We start from the raw sequence: 24,922 nt of genomic DNA on the forward strand, positions 1-24,922 counted from the left end.
CCCCTCTCTCCCCCCAGCGCTGAGCCCCCCTTCGCCGCTCCCCTCAACGGTGGGCCTTGAGAGCAGCCAGACTGAAATTGCTATCTGGAATCAAGCACGGCGGACAGCTGTTTTCCAGGGTGCCCGAGGGATTCAGGCCCTGATCCCACAACCCCCTAAGTGATCTGAACCCAAATCCTGCTCTCGCTAACACAGGGATCAGCCCACCAAAACCTCTTCCTCCGTCCCAATTCTGTTCCTACAGACCCCGCTGCCTCTCTAGCTGTGCCAGCCTGATGCCCCTGCAATACAACAGTTGTTTTAGCACAAATGAGCCAAGACTGATCAACGACATCTCCAACGTTTATTAACCAGCAGAAGAGATGAAACCGCAGACATGGCCAGGCAGACACATAGGGGAGTACGCAAAAGGCCTGGGGTGGGGGAGGCCTGGAGGAGATCCCCTGGAATTGGAGAGGTGCGGGGCAAATCAAATCACACAAGAGAGACAGAGGTAAGACCACTCGAAGTGTCCTGTCATTGGCAACACTATCGGTCCACTTCACCAAACACTATGTCCTGGGTGCCTGAAAGAGAAACAGAGACACAGACATGAGCCGACTGCTGTGGAATATTGAACACACAAACTGTACCAAGAACAAATATGTCACTTTCCAGCTACTGGGCTTAATCTGAACCAAAGTTGCATCAACTACCTATATGCTAACAGTGCGTTCAGTGGAAGTTGCATCACCATTCTCAGAATAACTGCTTCTTTTCAGATAGTTCCTCTTTTCAAAAGATCAACAACTAGCTGGAAATCAACATGACTCAAGGATTTGTGTTCCAAGTGCAGTAAATCTCCCTCTACACTGTCCCCATCAAACACTCCCAGAGCCTTGTTGCAATGGAACGGAGCATGGAGTTAGAGAAGACTAGCTCCAGATGTACACAGCATTGTCAGATCACATTGAGGTCAATTATGGGGTGGGATTTTCAGGCCTCACTTGCCCTGAAACCAGAAAATCCCACCCGAGGTCAAGTCCTTTCCAGGGTCCGCCACTCACCCGCTACGATTCCCATGGCAGACAGAACAGGAAATTCTGGCCATGGTCTCCTGGCTTAAGGAAGGACATACTTGCTTTGGAAGTTGTTCAGGGGAAGTTGACTTGGCTGATTTTTGGCACAAAGGAGATCATCTGATGAGGAAAGGTCGAGAAGGTTGGGTCTGTAACTCACTGGAAGAACGAGAAGCGACCTAGTTCGCAGGGGCATTGGGCTGGCACAGCCAGAGAGGCAGCGGGGTCTGTAGGAACAGAATTGGGACGGAGGAAGAGGTTTTGGTGGGGCTGGTCCCTGTGTTAGCGAGTGTTCTAGAAGACTAGAACTCGAGGGCACAACCTCCGAGCGAAGGGAAGCTCCTTTAAAACTGAGATGAGGGGGAATTTCTTCAGCCAGAAAGTGGTGAACCATATTGCCACAGAGGACTATGGAGGTCAGGTCATTGAGTGTCTTTAAGACAGAGATAGATAGGTTCTTGATCAGTAAGGGGATCAAGGGTTAAGGGCAGAAGACAGGAGAATGGGGATGAGAAAAATATCAGCCGTGAATGAATGGTGATGCAGACTCGATTGGCCAAATGGCCTAATTCTGTCTTATAACTTATGGTCTTACTGGCATTGGGGGGGGGGGGGGGGGGGGGCGAGGGGGAGCAGACCCCAGAGTGGGGGTATGGGAGTGGCTGGGGGAGGGGGGAGAGTAAGTAGGAAATTGGATTTGAAGTCACACGTAGAGCAGTGCTGCAGGCTGGAGGGTTGAGCGGATGCTGTTCTATATCCCCAGCAGCAGGTCAGTGACAGCACTGGCTTAAAATGGACAGAGAGATAGTGTGCAGTACATGACACTGAACACTGTTCTCACGTGAATAACGAGAATGGGGAAGTGTGTCCCTTTGACAAGTCAGTTAACAACCACAGTATGGCCGTTCAGAGCTAATTCTGGACATACAGTCAGAGATATTTGCAGCATGATAGCGGTCACTTTGCTTTGGAGTGTGTGGAGCGGGGGCGGGGTGGGGAGAGAGGAAATCTTGCTGCTCAGGTAAACAATCAGCAGAGACAGTCTGGGGTCTACTCACTCTCAGCTCAGGCAGCAATTCAGGATCCAGACAGACTCTATGCCTGGGTGGGGGCAACTAATCTGTCCTGCAGCAACACTACCCCCCCCTCCCATTGTCCCCCTGGTGTATCACACCCTCCCATATCCACTCCCCCCCTCAAACCCGGCTGCTCATTCTCACACTCGTCCCCTCCCCCCATCTCTCACACACACACCACTCTCCATTCTCCCCACTCACTCTCTCACACACACACACACACACACCCTTCTCTCTTGTCCCTCTTCTCTCTCTCATCCCTCCCTCTCTCCTTCACATCCTCTTCCTCCCACCCACCCCTTCCACTTTTCCTCCTCTGCCCTCAGTAATACAGACCAGCAGTGGCTGTGGCTGAGAGACAGGCAGTAATGTCAGGTGGATACATGTTGTGAGAATGAGGAAATACAAAAGGACTGAGTAACATTAATAGGCACAAGATTAGACACAGGAAATCTGAATCATGGAAAACAAGTGTTATGTCCTTCAGCTGTCCATCGCCCAGAATTTACTTCCCTCTTTCCCCATCAGTACTGATCTGACTCAGTCCACAGCTCACACCCCAAAGGCAAAACCAGGCTGATTTTAGAGCTTCTGCACTGCAGAGGCTGTTCCCATCAAACACTCCCAGGACAGGTACAGCACATGGTTAGATACAGAGTAAATCTCCCTCTACACTGTCCCCATCAAACACTCCCAGGACAGGTACAGCACGTGGTTAGATACAGAGTAAAGCTCCCTCTACAATGTCCCCCACTGCCAGCATTAGAACTGAGCAGTGTGTGTGATGCTTGTGTCTGAAGGGAGTGATGCTGACTATTCCTGTCTGTTGCTTAGATAGATCGAGCAAAGAGCAGGCAGGAATTGGTCGAATGGCCTCAGTCTGTACTGCGAAACAGCGAGCACACAGAAACGGAAATCTGATTTCAAAATCAGCCTCTTGCAGCTGATGTGATGACAGTCCATCCAGCTCCCCTTGGCACCATCCTCCTCCCCCCTCACACCCAAAGTCAGAGACTCACCAATGATTGCAACCACATCGGCCAGCATGTGTCCCTCAGACATTCTGTCTAGTCCAGCCTGCATAAAAACAATGGAGTTAGATCAGGCAAGTGGAGAGAGACAAGGGGGGCACAGGGATGGAGGGGGCGGGGCAGTTTGGCCACACGAGGGCAGGCCCACGGTGGCGCATACACTCAGGTGCGCGCGCACAGGGAGGGGCCCGCGCGCACGCGCACAGGGAGGGGCCCGCGCGCACGCGCACAGGGAGGGGCCCGCGCGCACGCGCACAGGGAGGGGCCCGCGCGCACGCGCACAGGGAGGGGCCCGCGCGCAGTGCCCCCACCCCCTCCCCCAATACACACACACACACACGCCCACGGAGACAGTTGTTGTTTCTCCATTGTCATCGATGAGGAGCTCGACACCATTAATCATTTTGAGGCTGGTTGCGGTGTGTCTGAAGATGACTGATCAGGGCAATTCGGGCAGGGAATGTCCTGGCACATACTGGACAGATGATGGTGTCGAAACTAGTGCTTGATTTGGATTCAAGTGAGGGAGAGTTGCGCAGCGTCAGCCTCACTCTCTCTTCCCAATTCCCATCTAGATCCAGTGGCAAGACAAGAGTCAAGATGGTTAGAGATGGGATCAGGACGTCTCCTGTGTCTTGTCCTGCTCTTCGCGTTCCACAAAATTTGCAGAAACCGCCTTCTTGACTGCTGGACCTTCCACTGGTCTTGTCTGCTCAATCCACCGGACTCTGTCTTCACATGCTGGGATAGACATCTCCCTATCTCACTGAGGGTTGAGACTCTCACCTGGTTTAGCTGGCTTGTCGTAGCCGTTGCCCGGGGTGTGGCTGCTGTTGCATGCAAACAGCTACGGAGAGCCACAGATGAGAGCTAAGTGCCAGGTGGGACAAAGGGTGGACAAACCGCCCTGCAAAAGACGTGACATGTTCCCCCACCAGAGGTACTACCCCTCCCTGACACCCCATACACGCCAGAGAGAGAGAAGCACACACACATTGCTGCTTCCCAGCAGCAAGAAATTAGGACTCGTAGAGATACAGATACACCCAGACCTACATGACCTACCAAGTGGGCGAATCCCGGTGCTTTTATCTTGCAGCGATATGGACGACTGCTTCCGTCCGAGACCAAGTATACGCCAAACTCCCCCTGTGGTGAGAGAGCGAGCGAGAGAGAGACTGTGAGCAGAATACAGAGTGAGCTGTCTCTCCTCACTCTAGGTGGATGGGGAAGGAGGTGGCATCGTGAGGGGTGGAGTGGGGGGAACAGGAGGGGGGAGAGGAGGGAGAGTGAGGGGGCAAGTGGGGGCAAAGGGGAATGCTCCTCGTACGCTAGCGGGGTGTGGCTGGGGGCGGGACAGGCGACAAGTTCATTCGGGAAGCTGTGAATCGCCTGAACTCAGTTCTCATCCCCTGGGGTGGGTCCAGGAACTCGTCAGTGCTCTCTCCTGGCTGGAATCTCTATCACTCTCCTTCTCTCCAAATTGTCCTTCTTACTGTCTCCATCCCTCCTTCAACGCCTGCCCTTCATACTGAATGTCTCATTTCATCTCCTTCCCTTCCTCTGTCCACAATCTCCTGTTCTTTGCTGAGCCTCCCTCCCCAGTTTCCATCTCTCCATTCCTGACCTCCCAGGCATTCCACTGCATCCCTTCCCCTCACTCAGTTTGTTTTCCCCCTTCCTCCATCTCCCTAGCTCTCCTCAAACTGCCCCTCTCTCCCTGGATCCCAGCCAGGTTTCCACCTGTCTGCCTCCCTCAACTTCAAATTCTCTCTAATGGCCTCTCTCCCCTCGCTCCCCCCGCCAAGCCGTCCCTTGACTCCCTTTTCATTCAAGAATCTAAATCAACCATAGAAATGTTCGGTGAGCCTAGGTCCACCAATCTGAAGACTCAGACAAGAATTTCTCATGGCATTCTGAAATTAGAAATCCGTAAGATGTAGGAGCAGAAGTATTCCACTCAACCCATCGAGTCTACCATTGCCATTCAATGAGTTCATGATGATTGATAATTCTCCACTCCCACCATATCCCAATAACCCTTGATACCCTTACTGATAAAAAATCTGTCCATCTCAGCCTTGAATATATTTAAGGCCTCTACTTTCTCAGAAGACTGAGGACATTTGGCATGTCAGCTACGACTCTCACCAACTTTTACAGATGCACCATAGCAAGCATTCTTTCTGGTTGTATCACAGCTTGGTATGGGCTCCTGCTCTGCCCAAGACGGCAAGGAACTACAAAAGGTCGTCAATGTCGCGCAATCCATCATGTGAATCCCAACCACAGACTCTGTCTAAACTTCCCACTGCCTCAACAAACCAGTCAGCATAATTAAGGAGCCCACACACTCCAGACATTCTCTCTTCCACCTCCTTCCGTTAGGAAAAAGATACAAAAGTCACGTACCAACCAACTCAAGCACAGCTTCTTCCCTGCTGCTGTCAGACTTTTCAATGGACTTATCTTTCATTAAGTTGATCTTTCTCCACACCCTAGCTATGACTGTAACACTACATTCTGCACTGTCTCGTTTCCATCTCTATGAACAGTATGCTTTGTCTGGAGAGTGCACAAGAAACAATACTTTTCACTGCATATTAATACATGTGACAGCAATAAATCAAATTAAATAATGACCCAGACACTACAAACCTCTGCAGTTAAGACTGCCACAGGTTCACTACCCTCAGAGAAGAAATTCCTCATCTCTGTCTTAAACGGGTGACTGTTTATTCAAACATTCTGCCCTCTCAGCATCTACCCTGTCAAGCCCCCCTGAGAATCCTTTATGTCTCTGTGTACTGTGCTGTACTCTTCTATGTTCTATGTAACACCAATGCCCCACAAGACTGTGTCCTCAGCCTCCTACTTTATGCCTTATACACCTATGAATGTGACCAAATTCCCCTCCAACTTGATTTTTAAGTTTGCTGACAACACTACCATAGTGGGTCAGATCTCAAACAACATCGAGACAGAGCACAGGGGAATGAGATAGAGAATCTGGTGAACTGATGCAGCAACAATAATCTCTCCCTCAATGTCAACAAAACGAAGGAGATTGTCATCGACTTCAGGAAGGAGAACGTGCCCCTGTTTACATCAATGGGAATAAAGTAGAAATGCTCGAGAGCTTCAAGTTTTTCGGCGTCCAGATCACCAACAATCTGTCCTAGTTCCCCCCATGCTGACACTAACGCCCAACAACACCTCTACTCTCAGAAAATTTTAAAAATTTGGCATGTCCACTACAGGTCTTATCAACTTTAACAGATGCACCATAGAAAGCATTCTCTCTGGCTGTATCACAGCTTGATATGGCTCCTGCTCTGTCCAAGACTGCAAGAAACCACAAAGGGCCATGAACGTAGCCCAATCCATCACACAAACCAGCCTCCCATCAATTGTTTACACTTCCCGCTGCCTCGGCAAAACAGCCAGCCTAATTAAGGATCCCACACACCCCGGACATTCTCTCTTCCACCTTCTTCCTTCAGGAGAAAGATACAAAAGTCATGTACCAACTGATTCAAGAACAGCTTCATCCCTGCTGCCATCAGACTTTTGAATGGACTTACCTTGCACGAAGTTGATTTTTCTGTACACCCTAGCTATAACTGTAACACTACATTCTGCACTCTGTTTCCTTCACTGTGAATGGTATGTTTTGTCTGTAGAACGTGCACAAAACAATACTTTTCACTGTATGCTAATATAAATAAAATAAATCAAATCAAAAGGTCCCAGGGAGACCACTCCCTACATTTTCTAACAACACTCTTACCTTGGGAGCCTCGATGGCAGTGTACGTGGCTCCTGGCGGCACCTGATATCCTTCAGTGTATAACTTGAAGTGGTGAATCAGAGACTCCATTGAGGTCTGTGAAGCAGTAAGAGTCACAGAGGGTGATGGGAGGGTGCAGAACAGAGCAAAAACTTGAGGCAGCGAGCAAGCAGAGCGAGGGAACCATCCACCGCAGTCCCAGTCTAGCATTTATGTCTTTCAGGACCCGGACAGTTCAGTCTGTGGTGCTGCTACCAAGCCCCTCTTGGTGACTGACATTGAAATTCCCCATCCAGAGTACATTCTGTACTCTTGTCACCCCTAGTGCTTTCTCCAGTTGGTGTTCAACATGGAGGCATACTGATTCATCGGCTGAGGGTGGAACAGTACACATTAATCAGTGGGAGGTTGCCTTGCCCATATATGACCTGGTGTCATGAGACTTCAAGACTCCCAGACTCCCAGGGCAACTTCCTCCAGACTGTACCACCTCTCCCAATGGGATAGGACACACTAAGGAACGGTGAAGGTAGAGTCTGGGACATTAGCTGTAAGGTATGATTCCATGAGAATCATATATAGACCCCCAAACAGCAGTGATGTTGGGAATGGCATTAAACATGAAATTAGTGATGCATATTGGCGATTATGAATGATTTTAATCTGCATAGATTGAGCAATCAAATTAGCCTCAATGCCGTAAATGAGGAATTCTTGGAGTGTACCTGGAATAGTTTTCTTGATCAATATATGGAGGAACCAACTGGAGAGCAGGCCATCTTAGACTGGGCACTGTGTAATGAGGAGAGGATCATTGCCAATCTAGCTGTGTGAGACCCTTTGGAGATGAGCAACCATAACATGCTAGAGCGCGTTCTCAAGATGGAGAGTGAAGTAGTTGATTCAGAAACTAGAGAAAGGTGGAAGAGAGAATGCCCGGGGTGCGTGGGATCCTTAATTATCTTAATAAAAGAAACTATGAGGCGTGAGTTGGCCTTGGGAAGTTACTTAAAGGGATGACAGTGGATAGACAATGTCAAACATTCAAGAAACGTATAGGGGAACTGCAGCAACTGCTTATTCCTGTCTGACACAAAAGCAAAACGGGTAAGAGGGCCAGCCAACCCATGGCTTACATAGGAAGTTAGAGAAGTATTTGATCGAAGGAAGAAGCATATAGATTGGCCAAGAAAAACAATAGGTCTGAGGTTAGGAAGCAGTTTAGAATTCAGCAAAAAAGGACTAAGGGATTGATTAAGAAAGAGAAAATACAGTGCAAAAGTAAGCTTGCAAGGAACATAAAGACTGACACTAAGAGTTTCTATAGAAACGTGAAGAGAAAGAGGTTGAAGACAAATGTAGGTTCCCTACAGACAGAAATGGGGGAAACGTGTAATAGGGGACACAGAAATAGCCGAGCAACTGAATATGTACTTTGGTTCTGTCTTCACAAAAAAAGGACACAAATCAGATGCCAGAAATGCTGGAGAATGCAAGATTTAGTGAGAGGGAAGAACTGAGGGAGATCAATATTAGTAGAGAAATGGTACTGGGGAAGTTGATGGGATTGAAGGTGGATAAATCCCCAGGGCCTGATAATCTACATCCCAGAGTACTTAAGGAAGCGGCTCTAGAAATAGTGGATGCACTGGTGGGTCACCTTCAAGAACTCTATAGACTCCAGAACAGTCCCTGCAAATTGGAGGGTAGCAAATATCACTCAAATATTCAAAAAGGGAGGTAGCAAGAAAACAGGGAATTATAGACCATAAGCCTAATATCGGTAGTGGGGAAAATTTTCAAATCCATTATCAAGCACTTTATAGCAGAGCATTTAGAAAGCAGTGGCAGGATCAGACAGAGCCAGCATGGATTTATGAAGGGAAATCATGCTTGAGAAATTTGTTGAAATTCTTTTAAGGTGTAACTAGTAGAGTTGACAAGAGGGAGCCATTCGATGTGGTATATTTGGACTTATAGAAAGTTTTTGATTAAAGTGCACGGGATTGTATTGAGATGGATAGAACACTGGTTGGCAGAGAGGAAACAAAGAGTAGGAATTAATGGGTGCTTTTTAAATTGGCAGGCAGGAACTAGTGCGGTGCCGCAGGGATTGGTGCTGGGATCCCAGCTATTCCTAATATATATTAATGATTTGGGCGAGGGAACAAATGTAACATCTCCAAGTTTGCAGATGACACCAAGTTGGGTGGGAGGGTGAACTGTGACGAGGATGCAAAGATCCTTCAGAATGATCTAGACAGGTTGGACAAGTGGGCTGAATGGCAGATACAGTATAATTTGGATAAATGTGAGGTTATTCACTTTGGAAGCAAAAATAAGGCGGCAGATTACTATCTGAATGGCTGTACATTAAGAGAGGGGAGTGTGCAGCGGGACCTGGGTGTCTTTGTGCACTAGTCACTGAAGGTAAGAATGCAGGTGCAGCAGGCAGTAAAGAAGGCAAATGGTATGTTAGCCTTCATTGCGAGAAGTTTCAAGTACAGGAGCAGGGATATGTTGTTGCAACTATATAGGGCCTTTGTGAGGCCACACCGAGAGCACTGTGTGCAGTTTTGGTCTCCTTTTCTGTGGAAGGATGTTCTTGCTCTCAAGGGAGTGCAGTGAAGGTTTACCAGGCTGATTCCAGGGATGGCGGGACCAACATACGAGGAGAGATTGACTCAGTTAGGATTGTTTCTGCTTGAGTTCAGACGAATGGGGGGAGATCTCAGAGATCAAACAGGATTAGACAGGATAGATGCAGGGAGGATGATCCCAATGGTGGGGGAGTCCAGAACCAGGGAGCACAGTCTGAGGATTCAGGATGGACCATTTAGGACAGAGGTGAGGTGACATTTCTTCATCTAAAGAGTGGTGACCCTGTGGAATTCATTACCACAGGAACTAGTTGATGCTAAAACATTGAATGCATTCAAGAGGTGGCTGGATGTAGCACTTGTGGCGAATGGGATCAAAGGTTATTGGGAGAAAGCAGGATTAGGTTATTGAGTTGGAGGATCAGTCATGATCTTAATGAGTGGCAGAGCAGGCTCAAATGGCCTCCTCCTGCTTCTATGTTTCTACTACGTCAGGCTGTTGCTTGACTAGTCTGTGAGACAGCTCTTCCAATTGAGGCACTGGCCCCCAGGTATTAGTCAGGAGGACTTTGCAGGGTCAACAGGGCTGAGTTTACTGTTGTAGTTTCCGGTCAATCTGTCTGGTTTCAATCTTTTTCTTTTGCTTTGTAAAGGTTGAATGCAACTGAGTGTCTCGCTCAGTCATTTCAGTAGGAATTTGAGAATCAACTAGATTACTGTGGCTCTGGAGTCACCCGCAGGCCAGATCGGGTAAAGACAGCCAATTTCTTCCCCTGAAGGACATTAGTGACCCAGATGGGTTTTTATGACAGTCATCGGTAGAGCCAAATGTCACCATGTGCCATGGTGCGATTCCAACCCGAGTCTTCACAGCATTACCAGAAAATTCTGGAAAATCTTAGCAGGTCTGAAAGCATCTGATAATAGAGGCAATGTTGAATCTGGATGAATATTTGTCAGAGCTCCTAACAGCAGTCATCCAGACTCGAAATGTTGACTCTATTCTCTCCCCACAGATGCTGTCAGACCTGAAGAGATTTTCCAGCATTTTGTTATTATTTCAGATTCCAGCATCTGTAGAAATTTGCCTTTATCCTCAGAGTATTACTCTGTCTCTCTGGGTTATTAGTCCAGGGATTATGCCACTACACCACTGCATCTCCTTACCATGACGGTGAGTGGGGGGGGTATTTGAATATGATTAAGAAATGTTGTCAATGGCCAGGTTGGTCTACCTGGAATCCAGGCATGCAGCAACGCACGGGGCTCCCAAGTGAAAAGCCACTTGATTATGGCAAACCATTACTACACAATGCAGGCTGGAGTGGCTCAATGCAGGGCCTCAGCACTATGTTCCCTAGGCTGTCCTAGCCAGTGACAAGTGCATCCCAGAAGCAAATAACAGGAAGTTGCGTGACTGCGTGTACCTTCATCTCACTTCTTTTGGGAGGAGAGATCTTGGCATCATCCACTTTGATTTCACCTTCAGGCATTTTATTCAGACACTGCAGAATGATTCGCAGACTCTGCCTCATTTCCTCCACTCGGCACAAATACCTGTGGAATAGTATCGAGGGCAGGTTAGATACAGAGTAAATCTCCCTTTACACTGTCCCCATTGAACACTCCCAGGACAGGTACAGCACGGGGTTAGATACAGAGTAAAGCTCCCTCTACACTGCCCCCATCAAACACTCCCAGGACAGGTACAGCACGGGGTTAGATACAGAGTAAAGTTCTCTTTACACTGCCTCTATCGAACTCTCCCAGGACAGGTACAGCACGGGGTTAGATAGAGTAACACTTTCTCTACACTGTCTAGATGAGACTCAGTCTATCAGTGTGAAATCAGCGCGCTGTTTGCTGACCTGTCATAACAGTCTCCTCGGCTGCCAATCGGAACATCAAACTCAACTTGGTCATAAACATCGTAAGGCTGCGTCTTCCTGAGATCCCACTTGATTCCGGATCCGCGGAGCATTACCCCACTGTGATGGAGAGAGGCGAGGTTAGATGTATACAGGAGTGGCAGGGCATGATTTCCAGTCACCATATATCCCTCCTCTCCCACCCCACCTCACCTAAATCCGTAGTTCAAAGCTTCCTCTGCACCAATCACACCGATATCCACTGTCCGCTTCTTCCAGATCCTGTTGTTGGTGAACATCTGGAGGAGGGAAAGAGGCACAGTGAGCATGAGAGAACGAGTCAGTGCATGTGGGGGAGCGCAGGGACTCGAACAGGCAGAAGGGAGCAGGAAACAGAGAGCACGCTCAAGAGAGTAAGGGAGAAAAGAAGAAGGAGGCATAGAGGGCATGGCGGGAGATGGGGCAGCGGGGCAGTGAGGAGGAGGGGGCCGGCGGCGCGAGGGGGCAGTGAACGTGAGAGACGGTGGCGCGAGTTGAGAGAGAGCGCGAGAGATAGCAGCTGAAGGGGAGAGCAAGAGACGGCAGCGCGATGAGAGAGGTAGCGAGATGGCAGCATGAGGGGACAGAGAGTCACAGAGCCATAGAGGTTTACAGCATGGAAACAGGCCCTTCGGCCCAACTTCCCCATGCTGCTCTTTTTTTTAAAAACCCCGAAACTAATCCCAATTGCCTGCATTCAGCATATATCTCTCTATACCCATCGTACTCATGTAACTATCTAAATGCTTTTTAAGATAAAATTGAACCCGTCTCTACTATTACCTCTGGCATTTTGTTCCAGACACTCACCACCCTCTGGGTGAAAACATTGGTCATGATGTGGAGATGCCGGCGTTGGACTGGGGTAAACACAGTAAAAAGTCTGACAACACCAGGTTTTAGTCCAACCTTATAACTCAATCCATCAAGTCCATAGTAAACTCACTAGCTTTCGAGGGGATTCCCTCTTCTTCAGGTGAATGGAGGGTTCTGGCCTCAGACAGAGCATATAAAGCACAGACAGTTCACAGATTACTGAGTAGAATGCGAATCTTTACACCTAACCTGCTGTTCAAGTCCTAAAGTGGCTGACAATGTGTGTGGAAGGAGCACTGAGCACAGGTTAAAGAGATGTGTATCGTCTCCAGACAGTACAGTAAGTGAGGTTTTGCAAACCCAGGCAAGTCACGGGGGTTACAGATAGTGACAAGATCCATGTCGCACTATCTGTAACCCCCGTGACTTGCCTGGGTTTGCAAAACCTCATTTACTGTACTGTCTGGAGATAATACACATCTCTTTAACCTGTGATCAGTGCTCCTTCCACACACATTGTCAGCCACTTTAGGACTTGAACAGCAGGTTAGGTGTAAAGATTCGCATTCTAATCAGTAATCTGTAAACTGTCTGTGCTTTATATGCTGTCTGAGGCCAGAACTCTCCATTCACCTGAAGAAGAGGGAATCCCCTCGAAAGCTAGTGAGTTTACTATCAAATAAATCGGTTGGACTAAAGCCTGGTGTTGTCAGACTTTTTACTGTGAAAACATTGGCCCTCTGAACACTTCTGTGTCTCTCCCCTCTCACCTTAAACCTATGCTCTCTAGTTTTAGATTCCCCTACTTTTGGGAAAAGATATTGACCATCTACCTTGTCTCTGCCCCTCATTATTTTATAGACCTCTATAAGGTCACCCCTCAGCCTCCTATGCTCCAGAGTAAAAAGTCCCTGTCTATCCATCCTTATAACTCAATCCATCAAGTCCCAGTAGCATCCTAGTAAATCTTTTCTACAGTCTTTTTAATTTAATAATATCCTTTCCATATTAGGGTGACCAGAATCGTGCACAGTATTCCAACTGTGGCCTTACCAATGTCTTGTACAACTTCAACAAGACATTCCAACTCCTGACTGATGAAACCGAGCATGTCAAATGCCTTCTTCACCACTCTGTCCACCTGTGACTCCACTTTCAAGGAGCTATGAACATATACCCCTAGATCTCTTTATTCTGTAACTCTCCCCAACAGCCTACCATTAACTGGGTAAGTCCTGCCCTGGTTCAATCTACCAAATACTATCAAACAAATAAATCGGTTGGACTTAAACCTGGTGTTGTCAGACTTCTTACTTAATCTACCAAAATGCATTACCTTGCATTTGTCTAATTAAACTCCATCTGCCAATCGTCAGCCCACTGGCTCAATTGATCAAGATCCTGCTGCAACTGGAGATAACCTGTCCACCATGCCACCAATCTTGGTGTCATCTGCAAATTTACTAACCATGCCACATATATTCACATCCAAATCATTAATATAAGTGACAAATAACAGGAGGCCCAGACTGATCCCTGAGGCACACTGCTGGTCACAGGCCTCCAGTTTGAAAAACAACTTTCTACAACCACCCTCTGGCAAGGAGCCAATTTTGTATCCATTTAGATACCGTAACCTGGATCCTGTGAGATTTGCTTTCTGCAACAACCTACCATGTGGTGCCTTGTCAAAGGCCTTGCTAAAGTCCATGCAGACAACATAACTGCACTGCCCTCATCTACCTTCTTGGTTACTCCTTCAAAAAACTCTTATCAAATTTAGGAGACATGATTTTCCACTCACAAAACCATGCTGACTGTCCCTAATCAGTCCTTGCATCTCTAAATGCCTGTAGATCCTGTCTCTTAAAATATCTCCCAACAATTTACCCGCTACACAGGGTTCACTGGCCTGTAGTTCCCACACTTTTCCTTGCAGCCCTTTTTAAACAAAGGCACATTTGCCAATCTCCAATCTTCAGGCACCTCACCCGTGACTCTCGATGATGCAAATCTCTCTGCTAGAGCACCCACAATTTCCTCCCTCGCCTCCCACAACATCCTGGGGTATACCTCATCAGGTCCTGCAGATTTATCTATCTTGATGCGCTTTAAGACTTCCAGCACCTCCTCCTCTGTAATATGTACACTCCTCAAGACATCAATATTTATGTCCCCAAGTTCCCTAACATCCTTGCTTTTCTCAACAGTAAATACTGATGAGAAATATTCATTTAGGATCTCACCCATCTCTTGTAGATCCGCGCACATAGATGACCTTGTTGATCCTTAACAGGCCCTACTCTCTCCCTTATTACTCTTTTGCCCTTTATTTATTTGTAGAAGCTCTTTGGATTCTCCTTTGCCTTATCTGCCAAAACAATTTTGTGTCCCCTTTTTGCCCTTCTGATTTTTTTCTTAACTCTACCCCTATTCTCTTCAAGAGATTCATTTGATCCCAGCTGCCTACGCACTTCATGTGCCTCTTTCTTCTTGACCAGGGCCTCAATATCCAGGATTCCCGACTTCTGCCAGCCTTGCCCTTCACTCTAAGAGAAATGTGCTTACTCTGAACCCTGGTTAACACGCTTTTGAAAGCATGCCACTTACCATGTGTCCCTTTTCCTTCCCACAGACTTCCCCAATTAACTTTTGAAAGTTTCTGCTGATACCATCAAAATTGGCCTTGCCCCAGTTTAGAATGTTAACTTTTGGGACAGACCTATCATTTTCCACAGCTATCTTAAAACTAATAGAATTATGGTCACTGGTCCCAAAGTGATCCCTCATCAAGAGTAGTCACCCGTTCTTCCTTATTTCCCAAGAGGAGGTCAAGTTTTGCCCCCCTCTCTAGTCAGGCCATCCACATACTGAATGAGAAATTCCTCTTGAATACATCCAACAAATTTCTCTCTATCCAACCCTCTAATACTATGGCCGTCCCAGTCAACATTGGGAAAATTAAAATCTCTATTACCACCCTTTTTTTGGACCTATCTGTAATCTCCTTACATATTTGCTCCTCAATTTCCTGCTGACTATTTGGGGGCCGATAGTACAACCCTATCAGTGATTTCCCCCTTTTTATTTCTCAGTTCTACCCATTTAGATTCAGTGACTGAACCCTTGGATATATCCCATCTCAGTACGGCCGTGATGCTTTCCCTTATCAAAAGTGCAACGCCACCTCCTTTCTTACCTCCTGTTCTATCTTTCCTGTAGCATCTATACCCCGGAACATTAAGCTGACAATCCTCTCCCTCCCTTAGCCATGTTTCAGTAATTGCTATAATATCCCAGTCCCAAGTACCGATCAATGGCCTGAGTTCATCTGCCTTGCCTGTCAGGCTTTTTGCATTGAAATAAATGCAGTTTAAGCTGGACTTCCCTTGCTCTCTGTCTTGCTTCTGTCTGATACTAGGACTACTGACACTGCCTTTATTAACTAATGCACTCTCTTTAACTTCTGTGCTGTTGTCAAACTTCTCTTCTGTCTCCCTACTACTTTGGATCCCACCTCCCCCCCCGCCAAACTAATTTAAACCCTCCCGGGTGCTCTAGCAAATCTCCCCGCCAGGAAGTTTGAGCCCCCCCTCCAGTTCAAGTGGGACCCATCCCTTTTGAACAGATCAGCCCTTCCCCAGAAAAGATCCCAATAATTCAAAAAGCAAATCCCTGCCCCCTGCACCAGCTCTCAAGCTAGGCATTCATCTGTCTAATCCTCCTACTGCTACTCCCAGTGGCACGTGGCACTGGTAGTAGTCCTGAAATTATTATCTTCGAGGTCCTGCACGTTAGCCTTCTGCCTAACTCTCTGTATTCACATTTCAGGGCCTCATCTCTTTTCCCACCTCTGTCGTTGGTACTAATATGTGGCTGCTCACCCTCCCCTTTAAGAATTTCCTGCAATCGTTCAGCGACGCCTTGACCCTGGCACCAGGGAGGCAACACACCATCCTGGAATCTCGATTCCGGCCACAGAAACGCTTCTAACTAGCCAGTCCCCTATTACTACTGCTCGCTGGCTCTTTACCCGACCCTTTCCCACAGCAGAATCAGCTGTGGTGTCACAGGCCTGGCTACTGCTGGTATCTCCCCCTGATAGGCTATCCCCCTCAACAGCATCCAAAATGCTATACTTGTTTGAAAGGGAAATAGACACACAAGACTTCTGCACCACCTGCCTGCCTCTCCTGGTGTCAGCCAATTTACCTGTCTGAACCTGTAGTGTGACAACCTCCCTGTAACTAGTGTCTATCACACTCTCTGCCTCCTGTATGCTCAGTAAGAAGTCTCACAACACCAGGTTAAAGTCCAACAGCTTTATTTGTAGCAAACACCAGGAGCTTTCGGCTGTTCCTTTGTCAGGTGGGTGGGAGGACCTGACGAGGGGAGAAAGAGGGCGAGAGGAGGCAGGGGCGAGGGGAGAAAGAGGGCGAGAGGAGGCAGGGGCGAGGGGAGAAAGAGGGCGAGAGGAGGCAGGGGCGAGGGGAGAAAGAGGGCGAGAGAAGGCGGGGCGAGGGGAGAAGGAAAGCGAGAGAGAGGAGGCAGCAAGAGGGGAAAGAGAGAAGGCAGCAAGGGGACAGAGAGAGAGAGAAATAGAGAGAGAGAAGAAAGAGAAAGTGAGAGAGAGCAAGGAGGCGAGGGGCACAGTTTGGTGAATGTTATGAGAAAATCTGGCCTAAGCAGTTACGGTGAGCCTCACCTCCTCAACCTCATCGATGCGTATGGAGAAGTTCTTGATAAACTCGTAAATATCATCCATTAAGCCGAGAGGTAGATCCTGCAAACAAAGTGATAGGTACTGAGAAGGGTGAGCCACCATTGGAGATCAGATGCAAATCTGCGAGGAGGGTGGCTCGAGCAGAAAGCTGCGGCTGGTAGCATCACAACCCAACATGCCCGACACCCGTGACTGTAACCCCTCAACCCTGCCCCACGTTCTCCCACCACCGCCCGCCATTCCACGTCCCCTCTGACCTGGTGGACACCGCCTGGTCGGATATAAGCTGCGTGCATCCGAGCTCCGGACACTCTCTCATAAAATTCAAACATCTGCAGAGATAAAAAAAGAGAGTGAGGTGATAAAAGACAGGAGAGTGAGAGAGGAAAGAAGAATTAGAAAGAGAGTGAGACAGAAAGAGAGGATTGGGAGTGAGAGAGAAAATGAAGTATAGAGAAAAGTGAGAGAGACAGAAGGGATTGAGAGAAATAGTGATAAAAGGGATTGAGAAAGAGAAAGAGGTTATTAATTTGTTCACTAGTTCATAGAACCATAGAATCCCAAGAGTGCAGAAGGTCATCATTTGGCCCATCGAATCTGCACCGTCAACCATCCAACCCAAGCTCTATTCCCATAATCCTACGTATCTACCCTCCTAATCCCCCTGACACTGAGGGCAATTTACCATGGCCGATCTACCTAACCCGCACATCTTTGGACTGTGGGAGGAAACTGGAGCACCCAGAGGAAACCCACGCAGACACAGGGAGAATGTGCAAACTCTACACAGACAGTGATCCAAGGCCGGAATTGAAGCCCAGTCCCTGGCGCTGAGAGGCAGCAGTGCTAACCACTGTTTCACTGTTAGTTCAATAATTAATCAATTTGATGGTTTCAAAGAATTAATAGTCAATTGATGCCATTCGTTAATTCATTCGCAAATTGTATTTTCACGTTTTACTCAAATAGTTTGCAATTTAGTCAATTAGTTAATGAGCTAGTTCATTATGGAATCATTTGGTTGTTTGGTCAATTGTCTAACCTGCTAAGTCTGAATTAACCACTGAGTCAATTGTCTCCATTAATAAATCGTTAACTCGTTCAATAGTTTAGTTAGGTTTTTCAGTTGACTTGTCAAGCCAGCAGAGTGTGGCTCTGTCTCTCACCCACCCTTCCGTGACCCTCACCTTCTCCCGCTCCTCAAACATCCAGAAGAAAGGGGTCATGGCTCCAATATCCAGGGCGTGGGTGGTGATAGCCATGATGTGGTTTAGAATCCGCGTGAGTTCGCCGAAGAGGACTGGTGGAGGGAGAACAAAACAGATAGGGTCAAAGGCGGCAGAGAGGATCAACACAATCACAGGGTTAGAGTGCTCCCCAGCCACAGTCAAATTTCTCCCTGCCCATGTGGATGGCGAACCCACCTACATTCTCCTCCGTCCCCAGCTAAATAGGCTGAGGGGGAATGCCCCACACCGCCGAGACACCAATAGCGACAGACAATGCCACAGCGTCCACTCGACGGACAGCCTTACCTCGTATCCACTGGGCACGGATCGGAGGGCGGATGTTCAGCAACTTTTCCACAGCCAGGGAATAGCATTGTTCATTACACATCATAGAGACGTAATCCAGGCGGTCAAAATATGGGAGGGCCTAGCAAAAGCAGAGAGAGAGAAAATGTCAGTGACATCTGGTGGCCCGCATACGGTAGCATTGGCACCACATAAGCAGCAGCCAATGACCATCTGCAACAAGAGAGGATCTATCACTCTGTTACAGGAATTTCAAATAATCAGGGATTTAAGACACTAATAAAACGACTAGCGCTGAGCGAATGACTCCAGATCACAATTACAGACGAACAGGGCTACTATCTGCATAAAGACCATATAATCACAGTAAGAGATTTAAACAAGAAAGAGATTTGAACAAGTGTTTCTGATTTAAGCATGTATTTTGGATTTTAAAATGTTTTTCAGATGTATTTTTCAATCTGTGCACTTTAGCCAAAGGCAGGCTACCCAGCAGCATGATGGCTTAGTGAGATGAACCACATTCTTTGGAACAATGAAACCACAGGATGTGTATATTCTTCTTAGCACAAGGACAGCATGAGTTTCCAAAACCATAGTGTGAATAGAGCTGTTCAATTGGTACTGATAAGACAGTGTTTCTCAGATACGGGAATATCAACTGTGTGACTAATTGAGAGTTGGTGTGAACAGCACCTTTGAAATCAATAGCTAAGCATCTGGGGTTGCTAAGCGACAGGGAGAAGCAGCATTTGGATTCTATGGACCAATAAAATCCTGTAATGGCAGAAGGTAGAATGTAATTGGCTAAGGTATAAGACAACTATTGACAATGATTGATTTGTACTAACGATGACTGGTTAATAACTAATGGGAAGGCGGGAAAAGCAAACTGAAATGTATAAATGTCCTGTCTGACGTACTGCAGAATGGTATTGGAATGGTCAGGGCCTTCTCTTTAGAGAGGTGTTGAGCTGACCAATGCTATCTCTCCCAGAGATCGCTGGTCAAATAAATATACACCTTTAGTCACGATACTGACTTTGCGAGCCTCTGTATTAGCTGAAGTTTCAGCATTACTTAGTCTTTGAAAAGAAAACCCAACCCTTGACATTCGATGATATTACCATCACTGAATCCCCAATATCAACACCCTGGGGTTGCCATTGACCAAAAACTGAACTGGACCAGCCATATAAATACTGTGGCTACGAGAGCAGATCAGAGGCTGGGAATCCTGCAGTGAGTAACTCACCTTCTGACTCCCCAAAGTCTGTCCACCATCAACAAGGCACAAGTCAGGAGTGTGATATAATTCTCCCACTTGCCTGGATAGATGCTGGTCCAACAACACAAGAAACTTGACACCGTCATGGCAAAGCAGCCTGCTTGATTGCTACCCCCTCCACAAACACCTACCCACTGGCACACAGTGGCAGACATGTGCACCATTTACAAAATGCACTGAAGGAACTCACTGAGGTTCCTTAGGCAGCACCTTCCAAATCCATAACCACTGCTGTCTAGAAGGACAAGGCAGCAGATACCTGGGAACGCCACCACCTGGAGGTTCCCCTCCAAGTCACTCACCATCCTGACTTGGAAATATACAATGTTCCTTCACTGTCACTGGGTCAAAATCCTGCAACTCCGTCCCTAACAGCACTGTGGGTGTACCTACACATCAGACACTGCAGCGGTTAAGCTCACCACCACCTTCTGAAGGGGCAATTAGAGATGGGCAATAAATACTTGCCTCCCCAGCAGCAACCCATGTAAAGAAAGGGTGGGAGTCAGCCATTCAACCTTGAGAGGCTGCTCCACCAACCAAAGAGCTAGCTCATGGCTGATCCGATAATGGCCTTAACTCCACTTTACTGCCTGGCTTCCATCACCTCCTACACTCACCATTGGCCAGGATTGGAGCGGTGCTGGCTGAAGGGAGGAGTGAGCTGGATGACTCCATTTGAATTGGCATGCTGGGCATCAGTGGATGTCCAGCCCATAATTGATAACATCTGTTACCCAACGAGCCGAGCCACCTTGAGGACATGCCCTCCTTGCCTTCACCTGTGTGCTCGGGCATATCCAAGGCAGTCCTCCCTCTTATCATCAGGGACAGTGGTTGGAAGTCTTGCACACAGCAGCCCCATACAACCATAGCTTGTTGGTTCACAGTCTCCCAGGACGCCTGTGCTTTTTTGTGGCCTTGTGGAGTCCATGGATCAGGCATATCTGATTGGGTATAGGCCGCACCCCCTTTTCATTTCCTGGAAGACCTTTCACTCACGAATCTCCTGTTCTATGGGCACCCAGTGCCACCAGCCAAACCTGCTCCTGGCTGAACTCGCCGCCAACAGACGATCGAGGGGTTGGTCTGGCCAGCTTGTCTGCCCTTCCTCCGTGGTGGGTGCTTTTGGAGAGGGAGCGTGCAGTGTCTGCAGCTTGGTCGAGATCTTCGTAGCCACTGGGCACCAGGAGGACTGGGATGCCTTGGTTAATCCCTTTGGTTGTAATTTCTGAGCTTTCAGTCAGAGAATCTCTACAGTGCAGAAGGAGGCCATTTGGCCATCGAGTCTGTACCAACCACAATCTCACCCCGAGGCCCTATCCCCATATATTTACCCTGCCAATCCCATAACATTAGGGTCAATTTAGCATGGCCAATCGACCTAACCCACACATGGGCTGTGGGAGGAAACGGGAGCACCAGGAGGAAACCCACACAGACACTGGGAGAACATGCAAAACCCACACAGACACAGGGAGAACATGCAAACTTCACACAGACAGTGACCCAAGCTGGGAATTGAACCCAGGAACCTGGTGCTGAGAGGCTAACAGTGCCACTGTGCTGCCCATCCACATCTTTAGACTGTGGGAGGAACCCATGCAGACACGGGGAGGGTGCAGACTCCCACTTTCCTCAGGAATTTGTTTATGTTTGATGCCAGGTTGATTTATTTTCTCTTCTACTTACCTCCCTCAATTTAATTTTACTGATTTGCCAGAAAAATCCTCTACTCCTTGTTGGTCAAGGGTTTGTCCAACACAATGTAGAATATATCCAGTGACATCCACTGTCCTCTGAGGAAGAGAACTGCAGCAACAAACATTTCTCCTGGACTAAATCCCTGCTCATCCTGGTTAAACTAAATACACCAGCTGCTGAAATGCTGCTGGCTGTTTGGGCTTCAATGGTGTCAGTACATTGGGGAGCCACTGGGTGACAGAATCACACTCGGTTCAATAAAAAGGCAAATGTACCTTTTCACATATCCAGCACCTTTCACAGGCAGCAAGGTACATTGACAGTGTCATCACTTCTGTAACGTGGACAGTCAATCTGCAAACAGCAAGATCCCACAACAGGCCACATGCTTGTGGCTGGATCAGCTGGACTCTTATCACTGTGCTGACAGGAATAAATATTGGCCCCAGGACAGCAGGGAGAGCTCAGGAACATCAGATACACTGCGCGCTCTTCGATATCCAACCGAAGGAACAGCTGCTGCAGCACTCCATCAGCACCGACTGTCTGACACTGCAGCACTGACCCTCTGACAGTGCAACGAGGAAAGCTGCGAGGGAGTTCCTGAGGGGAGAGGACGTACCTGCAAGTAGGTTTTGTATTCAATGAGCTTCTCTGTGCCCCGGTGCAGGAGGCCGATGTGAGGGTCACATTTCTTCACAGACTCCCCGCTCAGCTCCATGACCAGGCGCAGGACTCCATGGGCTGCAGGATGCTGAGGACCAAAGTTGATGACGAAGTTGGTAACCTTCCTGTCCTTTGGTGGATCTTTGTCTGTGAAGGCGTGCATGGACACAGGGAGTTGGAAGGGAAAGGAGGGAGAAAAAGATGGGTTTGCCAGTCAGCCATTGTGAACACAAACCAGAACGACCTTCCTCAGCCCTGGATGGCAGAGTGGGGGAAGCTCAAGAGTAAAAACAGGTGGATTGCCCCTGTCCCTTTGTTTCCACAAGCCTCTCTTACCGTTCCAGGGGGGGGGTTTCCACTTGGCTGTGATTTCGGTGGGGTACATCACTGCCCCTTCATATTGCTGCAGCCATTCTGGGTCAGGCTGCCATTGCCTTGCACCCCTGAAAGAGAGAAAACAGCAACAGTAACTCATCCCCCTCATATAAAAAAAACAACTGCAATTTAATTCCTTGGTGTCCGTTCTCCAGGAGACACTTCCCCCGCCTCCCCCACACGTGCTGCAGCACCGTACTGACACTCTGCCCCCTGCACTGAACCCCTGCACCCCTATGACAACCCCGACACTGTGCACCACCCCATGCCCACGCTGATGCTCCCCCCCCAGCCACCCCAACGCAGATGTTCCCCCACCTCTCTCACCAACACTCCACACCCCATGCCAATGCTTCACTGCCCAGCCACGCCAACACTCCCTGCTGCCCATCCCCACACCGGTGCACCCCCCTGCCTCCAACTCGACAATGCGCCACCCTGCACCCCATCACCACCCCCACACAGACACTCCCCCCGCCCGCTCAGAGACAGACACTGCCCGCAGGTACACTCCCCCAACCAAGACACCAAACTCCCACCCCAATCCCCTCCATCAACGCCATCCTCATAGCCCCACCACCAACCATCCTCTACAAGCCCACCTCTGACCCCCAGACCCTCCCCCACAGCTCCGTCACCCCCAGACCCTCCCCCACAGCTCCGTCACCCCCAGACCCTCCCCCACAGCTCCGTCACCCCCAGACCCTCCCCCACAGCTCCGTCACCCCCAGACCCTCCCCCACAGCTCCGTCACCCCCAGACCCTCCCCCACAGCTCCGTCACCCCCAGACCCTCCCCCACAGCTCCGTCACCCCCAGACCCTCCCCCCACAGCTCCGTCACCCCCAGACCCTCCCCCACAGCTCCGTCACCCCCAGACCCTCCCCCACAGCTCCGTCACCCCCAGACCCTCCCCCACAGCTCCGTCACCCCCCAGACCCTCCCCCACAGCTCCGTCACCCCCAGACCCTCCCCCACAGCTCCGTCACCCCCCAGACCCTCCTCACTCTACTCCTCCCTTAAGCCCCTCCCCCTCCAAAACCAGGCCTCCACGTTCCCCTCCTCTCTGGCATTGTTACCTATCGGGAATGGAGCCGGCAGAGAGCGCGGCCCCTACCCTCCGCTGAAGCAGTTGCAGAGAACAGCCCGGGTTCCCCCCGGCTCTGAGCAGAGCCCGCACTGCCGCCGCCATCAGTCCGACCTTCACTGACCGGGTTACCGGAAACCCACTGATACTGCCAGCCGTCACATCCGCCCGTCCGCCATCTTCCTGAGGGGTGATCGGGCCAATCAACGCGCAGAGAGGGCTTGTTGGGACTCGCCATCTTTGTGAGGGGCAAAGCGCTGGCGTCCATCTTGGGTGCCCATCTTGATGCGGGGCACTCTTTCTCACTCGATCTGCATAACGGCTGTTAACCGAGGGCTACTCGCCATCTTTGTTAGGGGCGCATTCTCCCTTCTGTGCGAAACTGAGGAACGGAATGGAAGTCAAGACATCTATAAGCAGAGCCTAACCCAACTTCGATCCTTATCTCCATTTCACTGACGGGCTACCCCCATATTATTTATTTCTTTCCTCCTAAAAACAGCTTTCTGATGTGAATGCGTCCATTATTTTTTTAAGTGCCAAACTAGCTACATGGCGATCAATCAGCTAAATTGATTGTTCAAGTGCAAATGATTTATTTAAACCTGCGGCCCGCTCCAGACATCGCTTTCGAAACTGCCCCTCATAAACATGGCGGACAGCCGCAGCAGCGGACGGAATGCAGACGTTGCTTTGCCCCGCAGAAAGATGGCGGTCCGGTGCTGCGGCGGCGCCTCTTATTGTGCCCCTAAGTAACATGGCGGGTAAACAGATAACACGGTGGGGGCGATCAGTCGGCGATGCCCTTTTCAAAAATGGGGCCATCCAACCAAATCAATGAGTGACTCCTCATCTAGATTCACCACAGTGTGGAAGGGAGAGTCAATGTGGATGGTGCCTGGGCAATGTATGAAATATAATATAAATGTATAAACACTTGGCGGAGGCAATCCATAGGATCTAGGCTGGATTAAGAAATAAGGACACAAGGAACATGAAATCGATGGAAAATGATGAAATGAGGACGATCCGGTTAATTTGGACCGATTCCCCCCCGCCTCTTCGCCGGGCATTCAGGGTGATGTAGTCCCTTTGTCTGCCCATCTCTGGGCTGACATCACCCAGAGGTCCGCGCGGACAGGCGGCCGCCACTGGCATCATGGGAGTTGTAGTGCAAAAGACACGCGTGCGCAGTGGGTAATTCCACCCGAACCACCGTAGCAGGCTGGAACTACAACTCCCGGCAGGCATCGCCGCCGCTCCTCCC

The 24,922-nt window shown here is 49.0% G+C and overlaps 1 protein-coding gene across 1 annotated transcript; it reads right to left on the reverse strand.

Annotated features, from left to right (window-relative positions):
* Nucleotides 1–326: 326 nt before the first annotated feature.
* On the reverse strand, nucleotides 327–23,797 carry ndufs2 (NADH:ubiquinone oxidoreductase core subunit S2). The gene is made up of 14 exons (XM_080183939.1): nucleotides 23,648–23,797; nucleotides 22,531–22,637; nucleotides 22,151–22,341; nucleotides 18,537–18,657; nucleotides 18,189–18,301; nucleotides 17,259–17,333; nucleotides 16,984–17,061; nucleotides 11,637–11,722; nucleotides 11,424–11,543; nucleotides 10,983–11,112; nucleotides 6,956–7,051; nucleotides 4,231–4,314; nucleotides 3,154–3,211; nucleotides 327–566 (listed from the first exon to the last, which is right to left on the reverse strand). Exons 1-14 carry the CDS (start codon nucleotides 23,758–23,760, stop codon nucleotides 529–531), a joined length of 1,410 nt encoding a protein of 469 aa, XP_080040065.1. The 5' UTR covers nucleotides 23,761–23,797; the 3' UTR covers nucleotides 327–528.
* Nucleotides 23,798–24,922: the final 1,125 nt, after the last annotated feature.

The sequence above is a fragment of the Carcharhinus amblyrhynchos genome, unplaced genomic scaffold, assembly GCF_965287045.1.
Source record: "Carcharhinus amblyrhynchos unplaced genomic scaffold, sCarAmb.v2.hapA scaffold_483, whole genome shotgun sequence".
NCBI lineage: Eukaryota > Metazoa > Chordata > Chondrichthyes > Carcharhiniformes > Carcharhinidae > Carcharhinus > Carcharhinus amblyrhynchos.